At 35.6% G+C, this 10568-nt stretch overlaps 1 protein-coding gene across 2 annotated transcripts; it reads right to left on the bottom strand.

Annotated features, from left to right (window-relative positions):
• Positions 1-3487: 3487 nt before the first annotated feature.
• Positions 3488-9659, bottom strand: LOC104893578 (cysteine-rich receptor-like protein kinase 43). Of its 2 annotated transcripts, XM_019249612.3 has the most exons (6): positions 9221-9356; positions 8740-8823; positions 6316-6526; positions 5996-6233; positions 5747-5897; positions 3488-3989 (listed from the first exon to the last, which is right to left on the bottom strand). In XM_019249612.3, exons 3-6 carry the CDS (start codon positions 6518-6520, stop codon positions 3627-3629), a joined length of 957 nt encoding a protein of 318 aa, XP_019105157.1. In that variant the 5' UTR covers positions 6521-6526; positions 8740-8823; positions 9221-9356; the 3' UTR covers positions 3488-3626. The 2 variants fall into 2 exon arrangements, with proteins under 2 accessions (XP_019105157.1, XP_010678009.1); XM_010679707.4 differs by lacking the exon at positions 8740-8823 and having other exon boundaries at positions 9221-9659.
• Between the last annotated feature and the right edge of the window lie 909 nt (positions 9660-10568).

The following is a 10568-nucleotide window of genomic DNA, read 5'->3' as shown; positions in this document are numbered from 1 at the left end:
AGGTGTATGTAGAAAAACAACGTGGCCGGTTTTGTTGATCAATTGTTCCCCACTATGCATTTAAACTAGATAAATATTTGGACGGTCCCGAACAAGCACCAAGCGCTTGGTATAGGGGATTGTCAATGTTCTTGATGGAGAATGAATACAAGAGAGGAACAATTGACAAAACTCTATTTACCAAAACCAGGGGGAGACACTTTCTGGTAGTCCAAATTTATGTTGATGACATCATTTTTGGAGCTACTCATCAGTTGCTATACGATGAGTTTATTAATCTAATGCAAAGTGAGCTTGAAATGAGCATGATGGATGAAATTAGCTTCTTCCTTAGCTTACTGATCATTGTTATCTTGTACTTTTGCTGCATCGCATCATGCCACCCACTGGCCCCGCCCACTAGGAAAACACTACTTGCAGGAAAATTTTAGCATTTGTTATCTATAGAGAAAAATTTATCATCTATTATCTATATAGAAATTTTTGGCACATTGTACACAAAAATGAGAATTCATCGCATATATTTTATTTAAGAAAAAATTAATTTAAATAGTCACAACCATGATCACCTTGACAAAAATACACCCATCTTCAACTTAATATTGTTCAGTCCAACTTTGGATACAATAGTAGTCCCAGTAGGTTAGAAAACCTGATGTAGCAGGTTTGCTAATCTCCCTCCATTTTCCTCTCTCCTTCCTAGAGGTGTTCAACGGGTTGGGGCCCATATTCAACCATGATCCGACCCATTTGTAGGAGGGCTTTGGAGGGTCGAGCTCAAAAAGGGCGGACTGAAAATGGGTAGTATGGGAATTGTAACGGCGCGGGATGAAAATGGGCTCAAAGAGGGTGAAGAAAGGAATCTCTCCTCTTCTCTTCTATCTCTCTCTCTCTCTCTCTCTCTCCAATTTCTTTTTTTGCTGTCATTTTCCTCCTCCACCATTATTGTCGGAGGAAATCTTGGAGCTTTGCTTTATTTTCCATTGAATACCACTTCTTTCTCTCTCCTCCTATCGCTGTTGTAATTTCTTTGATAAGCAATTGTAATTTTGCAACTGACCCAATCAAAATCCAAGTAACCACCAACCTCGTTTCTTTCTAACATTGCATTTTAGTTCAATTTTACACCCTTTTCCTTTCTCTCTTTCTCACCATTAATTCTCTCAAGAACTCTGTATCATTTAATCTTCTTGTATTAATTATATACGCACAAATTTCCTGGTTCCCTTAAATTATTGAACCCCTCTCAATTTCCTCTGTTCGTGAAATTTTTCGGCCAAAACGTTTCTTTTTCAATTTCTCACCAGGTATAACTTCACAACTTGCAAGAGCATCTTTCTTTTTTTTTTTACCATTTTTGCTGATTCATCTTTTGATTTCTTAATTCATGCTATTATTATTAAAAAACCAAACAAAACGAACTGTTTCTTTCCTTTTGCATAAAAATTGAACGTTTCTTTTTCTTTGCTGAAAAGGCTTGAAATTATTTTTAATGGCGCCAAAATCCATATAGATTGTGAACGAGGAGTATTTTCTGGGTTACCCAGATCAAAGGACCCAGATCCAACCCAAAATCAGTTAAGGCTGCTCAAAAGGTCGGGCTGGAAGGACCCAGATTCAGCCTGGCCCGTTTAACTTCTAGATTTGGCCAAGTCCGGTCCGTTTAACTTCTACATTTGGCCAAGCCCGGTCCGACCTGATAAAGTTAGGATCGACCCTACTCGACAAAGTTAGGCCCGGTCCGTTGAACACATGTACTCCTTCCCTCACTGCTCCCTCCTCTTCTCCCCTTCCATCCCACTACCCCCTCCCCCACTTGCCCTTATAGTCACCACTCTCCTGCCACCCTCAACTCCCACCCCACCCCCTCTCCTCTCTTGGTTTGTATATGGGCAATAGGTCCAACACGCAATTGAACCACCAGAATCTGGGGTGGGCCTTGTGGGCCAGGATTCAAGTCATCTTCATTTGGGTTTCTACGAGAGGAGGAAGTGTAAGAGAATAAAGAGAAAAGGGTTTTGAGTGATAGGTTTGATAGGGAAGGGATTAGATAAGAAGATATTGAGAGGAGAGAAAGGTGAGAGAAGCAACAATGGGATTTAAGGAGGTAAAGTTGATATTATTGTGAGCGTGATCGCAGCTGTTGCAGTGAGAAAGAGAACCCTATTAAGCGCAATTTACTCCTCTTTATCATCGTTGTTGTTTCGTTTCAGATTAAAATCTTATCTTTCTGAGTTTATTCAGTTGAATTCTCGTGAATAGTAGGGGTGGGCTAAAACTAGCTAAAACATCAAAAAAAAAAATTGCTTCCTTCTGTTGAGTCCCACGAATCTCTTCGTGACATCCCTGCTCTCATTCTTGTTAATCCTCTCTCTTGTATTTGAATTCATTTGTTAATTTTTAAATGTATTTTTTTCAATTTAGTTGAATCAATTAAGGTCATAATGTGTATTATCTTTGTTCTGAAATTATATAATTGGTGTGGGTTTAGGGTTTATAGATTGATGATGTTATGCAACTTTGAATGAGTTGTAAGTATGGAATTGAAATGCTTGGGATTTCTTTTTTTTTCAGTTTACGCGAAATTTGAACATCACATATATCAATCGAGGAGGAGGGGAAGGTGAGAGTGGCAGGGGAAGGGGAAGGGGAGGGGAGGGGTGAGGTGGCAGGGGGTCAGCAGGGGAACGGGAGGGGAAATGGCAAGGGAAGGGGATGTGAGGTGGTAGAGGAGAAAGAAGAGGAGGAGGGAGGAGATAGAAAGAGGAGGTAGAATATACAATCAAAACAGCAAAAAAAAGTAAAAAAAATTTAAAAAATTTAACCTCTTAAACCAAAATTGGTTAATACAACTCCTACTGTAAAATACCCCTCTAAGTTGGGAGTGGTCTATATTAATTGAATTGAGACTGTTTTTGGGACTGTTTAAATCAATTTTTCCTTTGTTTAGTTAAGTTTGTTTGTAGGATTTACAGGAATAAACAATTAGAAAACTAAATATGTAATCAAATTATAGATCAATAAAGAACCCTTAAGCAATATATAGTAATTTCATAATATTTCAAGTGGAACTCATATATAACTACTTGTAGATACCTGACAAAATAATTATATGAACAACATATCTTTTAAATTCATGCAAATTGCACAAAAAAAATTGTTTTATTAATCAATATCAACCGTTATGGTTTTAGTTCTACTGTACCCTTTATTTTGGTCCTTGTGAACTAAGGAAAAATTGATTCTAACAATGTAACCTATGGCTCGTTCGCTAATATTAGTCCCGTCTTTTAATTATTTTAGAATAATTCCAACTTTGGGGTGTAGCTTCTAAAAAAAAATCCGCTCTTACTTTCCTTGCATACAATAGACCTAAAACGGATGGCAAGAAAAATGAAAGTTCGTATTATTTTGAAATGCTACCCCAAAAGTTGGGCTTATTAAAAAATAATTACTATGTCGGATTAAATTAAGGGAACCGGCCAAAGGTTGAATTATTAATAATAATGATAGTTTAGTATCCAAAATATATACAACTAATCACATTGAATGCAAAGTGTACAATAAGCTCTACATGTATACATCTGCAATCTCCTAAAATATTCTGCAAACAATCCAGAAATAAGTCATCTACCTTCATCTAGAGAAGAAAGAGAGATGGAATTTCTGGAGAGGTCTTCAACAGTGCTCCCGGTTAAAGTTTTCCCAGTGTAAGAACTACTAGGATTAGTGTTTGTAATAGCAGAAGAAGAGTTAGTTGTTGCAATCCATCGGCGGCCATGAACTCCAGGTTTTCCTGGTTGAGCCAAACTGAATGATTCACTGCACAGAATTAGATGAACATAGCTCATGGTTGGCCTTTCAGCAACAGTTGCCTGGCAGCACAGAAGCCCAAGCTGTATGCACATTGCTGCCTCGTCAGGGTTGCATTTGGCAAGGCCACCATCAACTAACTCCAGTGACTTTCCTTCCTGGAAGAGCTTCCATGTCTGCACCAAAAATTCAGGCAGAATCAGATTAAACCTCTATTCAGAAAAAAGGTAACAGGAGTTCATTGATGTCCACATGAGTGGAAACTAATTTTTCTTACAGACAAAGACTAACACGATGGCATCTTCTCAAACATTTTGAGGGCTTTGTCCTAATTTTCAGATTTATCCCCTTTAAGAAACAACGAGAAGATATACCTTAATCGAAAAAGAAAACTTAAAAGTCATGATAAAGGATGACTAAATGGTTCATTGAAGTCTTTTACAATGTAAATAGTCTACCAGATCTGTAAGGCATTCAGAAGAGAGTTCTTTTTGGGGGAAGGGCAGGGAATTTATTAAAGAACCACAATTAACATTACTCTTCCCATGGAGTAACATCCAGATGCATAAGAGATTGTTTTTTGGGGGGAAGGGCAGGGGATTTATTAAGGAACCACAATTAACATTACTCTTCCCATGGAGTAACATCCAGATGCATGATCCCTAACTACAAAATGAGACAATTAAGCTTAGGAGCTGGAGGGTGGAGGGTGGAGGGTGGAGGGTGGAGGGTGGAGGGTGGAGGGCGGAGTGTGAACAATACTCTCTTCAAGTTCAAGAAACTTGAAAAGGGGTCCGAAGCATGAGCAGAAGACTTCGACCCTGTTTCCTCAACATGACTAATTGCAATTGTAGGTTAAGATAAAAATTATACTTGCAATATGAAGTTTGAATTAAAAGTGAATATGAGGGTTGCAACAATGGAGCCAATATCCCAAACACATTGGTGGTGTTTGGTAAATCAAAGTGTGGATAGCATTGTGCACCCAAGAAGAACATACAATTAATATAAAAGAACACGAACTTTTTTCAACAACTTTTCTATTTTAAAAAAGAACACACGGCTTAAAATTAAAGAACATGTAACTCTATATTTATAAAAGAACAAATGTTATACTTCCTCCGTTTTTTTTTAGATGTTACACTTTTCAAATCACGGACTCCTAGGTAATTTTTGGAGTAGAGAGAGATAGAGAAAATGAAAAACAAAAGGGCCCCATGTGAACATGTGATAGGAGAGAGATAGAGAGAAGTTATTACCTAAAATGAAAGTGTAACATCTAATTTAAAATTTCCTAAAATAGAAAGTGTAGCATCTAAAAAAAAACGGAGGAAGTAATGAAAAGAACATATATTAAATGAACATCTACACTTAAGGTAAAAGAACATATACCTTTTAAATTTAAATTTGAAAAAGGAATCTTTACTTGCAAAATTTAAGGAAACAAATAACAATAATTTTTTAAAATTATAGACTCTAAAAATGATAAAACGACGTAGTTTAGAAAAGGGTGCACCATGCTCTACATGCACTTGGGTGTATGTACTTATTTGCGTTGGTAAATGGCTTTTCAATAGCATTTTCATTGGTTTTTGGCTTTTTCATGTGGTCAAACAACCAGAAAAAAGAGTTTGGTAAATAGCTTTCTAAGTAATCAAAAGCCAATTGTTCAGCCAGAAGTAAAAAGCCGGTTTTACTAGCTTTTTTGTGCACTTTTGCATTCATTTTGCATTAAACAACCAACACCGACAATTAATTTTACTGAACACTTCTACAGAAAGTCAATAATTAAAAAAAAAAAAAAAAAAAAACAAGATAAGGGACTAATACAAAGAGGTCACACCATAGCCAACAACCCATTGGCAAACACCCCAATCAATATACATAAAAATGTAACTCCTTCAAGATAATAGAAACTGATATAAGAACTTACATAGGTCAAGAGGTCGGCCTTTTCTGCCCCAAGGTGGTCCACAAAATTTTTTCTTCCACTTACAATTTCCAACATCAGTACCCCAAAACTGAAGACATCTGACTTCACTGACAAATATCCATGCATTGCGTACTCAGGAGCCATATAACCACTGCATTCATAGGACAATGTTTTCTTGGTCAGCATCTGTGCACTTTATACAGAGGAAAGTAGGTTGAATTGAAAAGAAGGTTGGTAAATAGTACTCACTAAGTACCAGAAATCTTGAGTGTATCCAGATGGGTGTCTTCACCAGGAAATAACCTGGCCAAACCAAAATCTGATATCTTAGGATTTAAATGATCATCAAGCAGTATATTGCTGGCTTTTATGTCTCTATGAATTATCCTTTCTGGAGCTTCTTCATGGAGGTAGAGAAGTCCTCTAGCAATTCCAGTAATGATCCGGTATCGTGTAGGCCAAGTAAGGACTGCTGATTTGTCTTTTTCTGGGAAAAATGCGCTACATTAATGCGACCTAAATTACTGAAGAGACTCATAGCAGAATTTACAAATACATAGTCATCTTACTGAAAAGAAAATAATCAAGGCTCTTATTTGGAAGATACTCGTACACAAGCATCTTCTCAGATCCCTCTATGCAGCAACCAAACAATGTGACCAAGTTTTTATGCTGGATCTTCAACAGCAGCTTCACCTCATTAGTAAATTCCTTCACTCCCTGCCTAGAATATGCTGACAGCTTCTTCACTGCTACTTCTTGCCCATTTGGCATCAATCCCTGAAGTTCATAGCCTGATGAGTTTATAGTTTATGCTTCTAAATGCAGAGAATTCTCTTCTCTGGACCCAGCAAATAAGTTGGTTTAGAATAATACTAGCAATTTGTGCACGCAATGTGTGCCTCACTTTTTTAGAACATAATTTATAACTTTTTTGGGCATAACAAAGGTAAAATCTGAACATTAGACATGTTTTTTGGGCTAGCTAATTTTGTTGATTAAGCCTATATCACTTAACCAAACCCGTCTTTAATTATTTATTTTATTTATACTTTCTTTAAGATTTTTTAAATTAAAATTGAAGAGCGATAAAAGAATATTATGCAAATTTATTAAGAAAATTTCTTATATTTTTATCAACAAAGTATTTTGTTTTAATTAAATTATTTCACTTTGATAATTGATTGTATTTTCCTTTTTGGTTTACTACTTGAATGTGTATTGAACTATAGATTGATCAAATATTTGATTGATATAATTTTCTTTGTTAATTTTTTTATGCTATATTTGAGTTTGATTTTCTTTCATCTCTTTTGGGTAGAGTATTTGATTTATTAAGGGGTAATTAAGTAAATTTATTTGGGGACACTATAGCTACCCCCTTCCCTTATATAATAGAGATATACAAAATTACAAAATATACTATCAAGGACATAAGTCATAAGGATTTGAAGTACGCAAATTTATCAACCATTACCTGTAAAGCTTAAGCAGCAGGAGATTTCATGCTAGTCATGACTCATGTTATTTTAGTATTGGAGTCCGATAATATAATGTTGGAAAAAGCTGTATGCAGCCCTAAGGGTTGTATATAAGAAGCTAAAAAAGAAAATAAGTTGCATTAATTGATCATTTATTACATCGATTGATGCAAAAAAATTTCATAAGTTCACAACATATTTCCATTTTAAGTAGTGTATTTATGTCGTAAATGCAACCATAAGAGTTGCATATAGCATAACCCTATAATGTTAAGTGCAAATGACAAATGGCATAACCCGAAGAGGCCTAAATTTGGGAGGGAAGAAGTATAAATTTTGAAGCTTGTTGGTGATATACGAGGTTATTGCTAGGGAAAAAGTAAAAACAATTGAGACAATCACGGTGAAAAACTAATGGCGCCCCAGATGTAGATGCCACTTGTTATGAAATTTTAATCCATGTCCAAGAGTGGAGAATAAGTTTTTCTGTTAACCATTCAATGTCCAGTTGTTTCAATAGCCTTCAAATTCTCTCTAACTGCTCCCGAACAGCTTACTCAACTCACAATGTTATCAGAAAGTAATGTGATTGTAGTCGAACTTGAGATGATTGTAAGTGACATAATTGCCTTCAAAGCTTTTCTCTTTTTGATGTATCAGCTCGGAGGATCCCCTAGAATTTTCCAAATTCACTCTTTAAGAGATGAAAATTCTTAAGACCAGCAGATATATCTAGAGGTTTGTTTGGTTTGAGGAAGAACGCTGATAGAATATCTAATGCTGTTACTCAGTACATTACAGCAGAATTTCCCATTAAGAGCATGATTGGTTCACTCTAAGTAAAACAAACGGAAAGGATTGGAATAAGGCCAAGGTAATATTGAAATTTAACCAATTCCATTTATATTCTAAAAGTGTTCCGGTTAAGGTACACATCAAACAAAAGAAACTAAATGGATTGAAGACCCACAATGCTATAATCATGTTCTTCTCTTTCTTCTTGCCATTTCCACAACCAATCTTATTGAAAAGCAGAAAAGGTAATCTCTTCCAAGGTTTTCGATACAATCCTGGTCCTTTTATGCCAGTGGGTAGAGAGATGAAGCCGTATGGAGGTGGCAGCATTGGAGGTGATTGTTAAGGTTTCACTACATAACGGAATCTGATACTGGTGAAGGAGGGGATGTAACAAATCACAGGAGTGGATTAAGGCTTCTCAAGGGAATGGAATAACAGTTTTGTGAGCCAAACAATTGTCAACACAAATGTAAATCCCATTTTGTTTCTATATCCATCCCAATTAGCTTACCAAAACATCACTAAATTCAAGCAACTCAAATATAAGGCCCTGTTCTTTTGGACTTATTTTCAGTTAATTTCAGTTCAGTTCCGTTCAGCCAAAATAAGTTCAAAAGAATAGGGCATAAGTCTATAGAACAGAAATACAAGAAAACGTATCATATGAAACATAAAATGCTATTATTAGTGTTCAAGCTCTAACTTAGAACCTACATGGTTTGTGCCATTGAAGCCGCAAGAAACGGAATAACACTGCCACCATCTTCATCTGTTTGTTTGGTATATAAATGTTCTTACCTGTTGATTACTATATCAAATCAAATAGCAGCAATGATACATTTTCCTACATCTTGGAGTATAAAATCTGTTTTTTAAAGGACAGATTACAGAATAAGAGCCAACTGCATATCAACTATTGGACTCGACTAGAACGGTCGGACACAAGTACATGTCTAAGTGTCAAACATGGTGAAATTTTTGCAAGGTTTTGGTGCATAACAAACTGCCTAATAAGTATCCTAAATTCATATTTTTCCTGTTCTTCAGCAAACCCCTTAGCATATAAAACTAACAATTACCAAATACCATGAAAACTCTTTAAAAGAAAGTGAATGCTTGAAGTGCATGGAAAATGAGGGACTATTAAGAGAAAAAAAGAATTGATTAAATAGGAGTAATAAGGAATTAAAAGTACCTTGAAAACAGGGCCAAAACCACCATGACCCAATAAATTCATGTCGGAGAAGAAATTAGTGGCAACTTGAAGAATACGAAGCTCAAAGAAAAGATCAGACATTTCTTCTGCTTCAGCAGGTGAAGCAGCAGAATTATCGCGGTATTTCCATTTTTTGAGGCAATTGCGCAAGCTGGAATATAATGCTCCCATCTTTTTTGAACAACAACGTGAGTTTTTGATCGATAATTGTGATTAACTCATGCGCTGCTCTACTTGTTAGTTGTTGCTAACAATTGATGCTGTTGAAATTTCATCTCTCTTAGCAGACAGCAAGGCGTTAGGTGATATTGCATTGACTGTAGTTATGTCTAGGTTGACTTATTCAGGGAATTGAATTTGACTCAACCTAATTGCGTGTTTCAGTTTCCACAAGTTCCGAATATAGACATGACTGACTTTGCTTTTTTCTCCTCTTCTTATGCTTTAGTCAATCAATTATTAATTTTGGCTGTACTTTTTTTCCATCCGGGAAAATTCTCAATAAGGAAAGGAACTTAGACTGAATTAGCTCTAATTAAGAGGTCCGTCTAAACATCCTTACAGATGATACGGACAAAATTAACACTATAGGGGAGAACCGATATAGGAGAGAAGAGTAATCATGTTCTTTGTGTGTCATGAAATCTGCATCTCTATTTGCCTCACGAAAACAATTCGACACTAACCAGCTAACCATCTTAGCCAGATCCACCCTGCATCATAAATAATATAGTCAATATCCCAGGGAGTATGCCAAGTAGAATTAATAGCGTTAATGACTGCAATATTAGACTTATATTCTTGAGAGTCTTTAATAGTAGATTTAACTCTTTTTTTTCCATTGTTAGACCTCAATTTTCCTAGTTTATCCGAAAGTAAATTAATAAGACTTAAGCAATAAGGGGTACTCTAGAGTCTCACGATGCATAAGAATGTGATTATGTGAAGCCCTTAAATCATATTCAAGGATCAACACTTAATTTGTATCTAATCATTCGAGAACTATCAAACTACAAAAAAATTGTCATGCTTGTGATTATATTTAATCTTCAGCTGCTCATTCACTTATAGATGTATCTATAAATGAAAAAAATCTTGATCTTCTTTCTTTATCAACTACCATCCGTATAGATTTATGGCTATCACTGTTCAATTTGTACTAATAATATATACTTCCATGACTTTTAACTACCATCCTTGTAGATTTATGAAATTTTTTGTTATTCAGTTAGGAGTCTAGACCTAAATAAATCATAGCTAGTAGGAGTTAGCAAAATTTAATAGAAGTATTAAAACTAAACATGAATTTAACATTTAAGCCTCATTA

The sequence above is a fragment of the Beta vulgaris genome, chromosome 5 (assembly GCF_026745355.1).
Source record: "Beta vulgaris subsp. vulgaris cultivar EL10 chromosome 5, EL10.2, whole genome shotgun sequence".
Taxonomy (NCBI): Eukaryota; Viridiplantae; Streptophyta; class Magnoliopsida; order Caryophyllales; family Amaranthaceae; genus Beta; species Beta vulgaris.
Note: the sequence above shows the minus strand (reverse complement) of the source record. Positions and strands in the feature narration are given on the sequence as shown.

Bases quoted from the DNA above. Each gene is read 5' to 3' on its own strand.
- LOC104893578 (XM_010679707.4), bottom strand. From the start codon at position 9,412: ATGGGAGCATTATATTCCAGCTTGCGCAATTGCCTCAAAAAATGGAAA. The intron at 5,898-5,995 runs GTGAGTACTATT...CTATGAATGCAG, and splicing joins CTCAAGATTTCTGGTACTTA to TGGTTATATGGCTCCTGAGT. The intron at 3,990-5,746 runs GTAAGTTCTTAT...TTTTTGGTGCAG, and splicing joins AGGCCGACCTCTTGACCTAT to ACATGGAAGCTCTTCCAGGA.